We start from the raw sequence: 5,586 nt of genomic DNA, 5'->3' as shown, positions 1-5,586 counted from the left end.
CCACTTGGTGACGAATTCGCACTGAAATTGCAGAGGAAAAAACGATTCAATGATGAAGATTCACCATGAATCTCTGAGAATTGATGCAATTTCTGATGAAATTTGGTTATGGAAAGTTAGGGTTTTGTGAATTGTTCTTGGTGATTTTTCTGTTTTGATCCTAATTGACAAGAGAGAGAAGATCTTTCTCTGTTTGTGATGTGGCACGTAGTTAATGGATCTCTGACACTGTGCACTATTTATAAGCTGCCAAGTGTGCCTTTGGACCAATGAAATGGTGACACCTGGACTTGTATGGCTCGGCCTTGGACTTGTTGTGACCTAGGGACCTTTCTGCAAAAAAGTAAAATTGAGGACTAAACTGCAATTAATAATGGACTAAAATGCAATTTTAAAAAGTTTTGGACTAAAGTGCAATTCTGGAAACTTGTTTGAGGGACCAGAATGCAATTAAAAATAAAATTGAATTAAAATTGGTAAATTGAAAAAAAAAAGTAAAGTGAAACCTAAAATAAAATCAACAAAAGGACTAAAATGAACCAATTACAAAAATGAGGTATTTCAAAATACCTCTCTGCCGAAATTTTGACAGGAAAAGACCAAAATGCCCCTAGGGACTAAAATGACTCAACCTGACTCAGATGCAATTTTTGAAATGGTTTTTAAACAAAGACTCAACAATGATTTGTAAAACAAGTTGAAAAGACTCAGAGACAAACACATGGACTAAAATGGGTTCCACTGCAGGAAACGACCAAAATACCCTTTTTGTATGATTTTTGAAATAAAATGCAAGAAAAGTAATGCAATGATTCAGAGAGTTTTCAAATGACTTGTAACACAAGAAAAAACACTTTGGATGGTTTTATGCAAGAAAAACACAGGCAAAATCATGATTTGCAAATACCTTGAGACAGAGACAGTAAAATATACAGATGAAAATAAAGTGAAGGTTCAAAGTAAAACAATAGTAAATTGACAATTATCAGTGGTAGAAAAGAAATTTGAACGAGTATTTTTAGGTCCAAAATCAGGGTATAATAAATTGCTTTAAGGACATGTATGTTAGGACGCTAAACCGTGTCTGATTAGCCACAAAATATGTTGCATTCAAAATGTATGTCGAATTAAATGATATAAGCATAAGTGTAATATCGAATGTGTTAGCCAATGAAAAAAAAAAAAAAAGTCGATCAAATCACATATCTCGATAGATTTTATGTGATCAAGAGTTACCATTTGTAACTTGTATTGAACCATTTGTAACTGTCAGGTAAGTGCAAGTAGTTGGTTATCAGGTCAAGGGTCAAGTGCAAGTAGTTTGTCCTAGTGTACGAGTATTAAAAATTCTAAGAATACCAAGTTGGATTTCTGTTCATTAAAATATAACTAAACATTTTTTTAGTGTTGAATGATTACATAAATGTATGAAGTTGTTGGGTCATAACGGGAGTATGGATTCATAAATTGTGTTCAAAAAAAGAATGATATAAATTGTGCAAACACATAACACTATTTGTGACGCACAACATAAAACTGTTGTGAAAACACAGACTGATAAACCTGTCTCTACCTCTTTCAAATGAATCAAAAAATAAAAATTGTAAAGAGAAAAACAAATAATACATATAAAATAAACCTTGAACTACGTGAGTTTTTCTCATGTTTATCCTCACCGCCTCATACTTCTCTTATTAGTTGACACCTTATGCAATTTTTCAGTTGAAAGCAGCAAAATTCAGAAAGAGTACACAAACAAACAAGCCACGAAGGAATAATATCCCTATGAATGAGTCACGTGAATGAAAAAGAAATTATCTTGTTTAAGGACTGCATTAAGCATTTTTATCCTCTTTTATATCAGTTTTTAGCAATGCAATACATGATTATGAAAGGCATGAAGCTAATCAAATTGCTCATAAGTTAGCTAATTTTGGTAATACTAAAGTATAACTAATATAACCAACTAACAACTAATCACAACTAACTTCTAACCACCTTAAACTACATTAAACTAATTCTAATTAATATCCAACTATGTCTAACAACTCCTTCCTTTATTTCTCTGTTTCTCGTCGCTAACATTTCCTTGGCGGTCGAGATGAACTTCTTGCGGCAGAAGATGGTATTTAATATCAAGATCTTCAAAGGTTTTCTTCAACTCCAGGACTAATTCAGATCTTCTGCTGCTCTTATCGGTATAATTCTGAAAGTTTATGGTGTGATTAACATATAGAGCCATTTTCATCTTGTTTACATTCTCGATATCCTTAACGATTACGTTGTGGTTCGGACGCCAGTGTTGAGGCCTACTCTCCAAGTATCTGCAAACATGTTATACAAAAATATCAACATTAAGTTGAAATTCACATTACCAATATAAAGTCATTTGTTCATTCAATGGTAAATTAATTGAAGCTTAAATGCAGTTTTGGTCCTCATGTTTTATCCAATCCGGGGATTTGATCCCGCTATTAAGCCATTAACTGAATCGCGTTGTATGCCTAAGTCAATATATATCGATTTGCAATCAAGAGCAAGTATAACAGATGCAACAAAAGACTTCTGATATTAAAATTTAGAGGTAGAGCATAGTAAAAACTTACGCTTTTAATCTAGTCTTCAAGGCTCCAATATTTTCTATTGAAGTAGAAACATCAACAGCAAATTCAACAGAATCGCTCATTTCGGGACTCCGGTAGAAGTTACTGATTGGCTTAGTTGCAAGAACTGAATTTGGATAGAATATCTTTTCATTGTCGTATCTCAAAAAGATTGTAGTCAATATGTTCATCTCTTCAACAATCATCTGTGAAATACATATAATAAATTTATTAGGCACTTCTTCATCTGCTATATTAATGATATAAAGGATATATCGATTAACCATGGTTTGTAATCGCAGTCTGCAATATAAAGGATTTTGAGGCCTCTGCAATCGCAATTGCAATTTCGACTATATTTTCCCACAATATAAAGGAATGTAGTGTAATCGCAACCACAATTTAAAACCATGTTATTAACAATTGAAAACTACCTGAACACCATCAATGACACAACGATCACCGACATCGAACGGATGCATCACAAAAACAAATATAATAGCTTCAAATACAGTCTTAGCTGTGTTGCCAAACACAAACACAACAAGTAAAAGCTGTGATGATATGAAGACAAGAACTTGAGTTGTTAAGAGTCCCATAACAAGCAGCCACACAATAATGGACAAAACAAGGACAATTGCAGAAGCAAGGTTATTCAATTCATCAACAGCTGTTTTGGCATCATTTAGTGAATGCACAAGTGATCGACGCTCTAGGTAGACTTTCACCTGCAAACATTAGTAATATATGTGAGCATTCATTGTAACTGATATGTAGACACTGAACATGACACCGAAACTGATATGTAGACACCGAAAATAGATATAGAAAATAGAAGTGATTGAATGTGTTGGTGTCGTACGAGTGTCAGATACATACACGTGCTGGACAGTAATACATGTTTTTAATCTGAAGTGTCGGTGCTATATAATCAAATGGACAGACAAATACTAAAGACTATATCAAGTGACTTTACCAGCCAGTTCTTAAGAGACTTTCTCTTAATTCTTCCAGTCTCAACTGCTCCTTCAAAAAGTGGAAGCAAATTTTCTACTTCTTCAATTCTCATGAAGCGCCACAGATCTTCCTTCTCAATGCACCTGATGATTTCAACGGTTAAACGAAAATATGATAAGCCAATTCCAGAAAAATGAATCTAAATCACATTGCAGGGAATGTTTGCAGGGCAACAAAATCTTACTTGCTTCCTGGCTTAGCAACATTCCTGAAAATTCGAAACGCAGCCGCCTTCGCTTCCCATTCACTAGTAATTTCATTATCTTTGTTGTCACTCACATCTTCATAGATGCTCTCTGGTGTATAGCTAATGGTAGACAATCCAGAACTCCTGATCACATTAATCAATCCTTTCATAGTCCAAGCCGAAACCTTCTCTTGTTTCATTTTCTTGAGCTTGTCCACATCAATGACTTGTTCTTGTTCTTTCTTCCCTTTCTTCTCATTATCTCTAATCAACGTCTTGAAACTGAGTCGGCCTCCACTCGAACTCTTACCTACCGCCATCTCCATCAAAGGAGGACCAGAAAGAGTCCTAAGAATGTACTGATGAAAAATTGATTCTTGAACCCTATCGAAAAATCTAGATGATTGAAAATGTGAAGACAGCAGCTTAATCAACAATGTTTTCGCCAACCATATAGCCGATGCAATAACACAAGAACCAAGTGCCCTTGTGATGTAATCGAGAACCCTAATAACTTTTCTTGTTCTCTTAACTCCATTGTGGAAAATTAAACTCCATGCCAAAAGTACCAAACTAAACCATATAAAAGCTTGAACACTCTTCCTAACACCATAAACAAAATACAAAACTTTCTTCTTAAACAGAAAGTTTCTTTCAATTAAGAAAACCAGAACACTGATAAACCAACTAGTGACTAATCTACCAGAGATAATTACCAATGTAAGCACACACCATTTCCAAAGTTCCAAACTCCAAATTTCCTTATGTTGCAACCTATGAACCAATAAGGTTGCAATCAAAAACCCTAAAATGCAAACAAAAGCAAACAACTCAATCCAACTCCAAAGTTTCCTCTTTTTCTTACCAGATCTCTTACTCACTTCAACTTCTGCAGTCTTGTACACTTCTTCATCATCATCATCATCATCTTCTTCATCTTCTTCCTTCCCTCTTGGAGTAGCAATCAAAGGTGTCCTTGGAGTAACAACAGTTCCACTTCCATCATGAACATCCCTTGGAGAACCAACTGCAACCTTCTTCATTTGAGTCTTTTCTTCACCAAAGGTTGCATCTTTTGGAAATGGTGGCTCAACCATTCTTGACTTTGGCTTTGAAAATTCAGACCTAGCCAAGAAAGTGCTTGTTGTAGGAACTTGAACATTGCTTCTTCTGAGATTCTCAAGCTCCATGAGTTCTGCTTCTGCATGTGATCCTTTTGGAGATGGAGATGAACCCGTCTTGGAAATGAACTGAGGAGAGTAGGAACTAGTTTCAGCAAAATGGGTACCACCAAAATCACTGTTTTCTTCGTTGTTGGAAATTCGAAGAACAACCTCGTTTTTTGTCGTTTTGTTGTCTTTCATGTTTTTTTCTTCTTGTTCCATCACAAGTTTATGACTTTCTAGATTCTTAACTATGAATTTTCAACTATACTTTAACTGAAAGAGAATATAGAGCTAGCTTGCAGCTTCTTCAAAGTGGAAAATTTTCAAGCAAAGAAGAAAACAGGGAATTTTTTTTGGTTATGTAGAGGTGTGTGCCACTGCCAGATAAAGATAGTTATTGCTGACCATGATTGACTAGGACTTTTTAATCTTGGAGAGGTTATATTGAGACTGATGCCTACAAATAGATTTATTTTAGAGTTAAATATATTTTTAATCCTATAAATATACCAATTTTTCATTTTAGTTCCTCTAAAAGTTGAAGGAAAATTTTAGAGGGACTAAAACGAAACGTTGGTATATTTATCGGGATCAAAAACATATTTAACTCTTT

At 34.6% G+C, this 5,586-nt stretch overlaps 1 protein-coding gene across 1 annotated transcript; it reads right to left on the bottom strand.

The window, feature by feature from the left end:
• Positions 1-1,803: 1,803 nt before the first annotated feature.
• On the bottom strand, positions 1,804-5,385 carry LOC25486477 (mechanosensitive ion channel protein 10). Its single transcript, XM_013608056.3, has 5 exons — positions 3,805-5,385; positions 3,580-3,703; positions 3,038-3,331; positions 2,607-2,809; positions 1,804-2,324 (listed from the first exon to the last, which is right to left on the bottom strand). The coding sequence occupies exons 1-5, from the start codon at positions 5,190-5,192 to the stop codon at positions 2,042-2,044; spliced, it is 2,292 nt and encodes a 763-aa protein (XP_013463510.1). The 5' UTR covers positions 5,193-5,385; the 3' UTR covers positions 1,804-2,041.
• Between the last annotated feature and the right edge of the window lie 201 nt (positions 5,386-5,586).

The sequence above is a fragment of the Medicago truncatula genome, chromosome 2 (genome assembly GCF_003473485.1).
Source record: "Medicago truncatula cultivar Jemalong A17 chromosome 2, MtrunA17r5.0-ANR, whole genome shotgun sequence".
NCBI lineage: Eukaryota > Viridiplantae > Streptophyta > Magnoliopsida > Fabales > Fabaceae > Medicago > Medicago truncatula.
This window is presented reverse-complemented; position numbering and strand designations above follow the sequence as displayed.

Bases quoted from the DNA above. Each gene is read 5' to 3' on its own strand.
- LOC25486477 (XM_013608056.3), bottom strand. From the start codon at position 5,192: ATGGAACAAGAAGAAAAAAACATGAAAGACAACAAAACGACAAAAAAC. The intron at 3,704-3,804 runs GTAAGATTTTGT...TGAAATCATCAG, and splicing joins GTTGCTAAGCCAGGAAGCAA to GTGCATTGAGAAGGAAGATC. The intron at 2,810-3,037 runs GTAGTTTTCAAT...TGTATTTCACAG, and splicing joins GTGTCATTGATGGTGTTCAG to ATGATTGTTGAAGAGATGAA.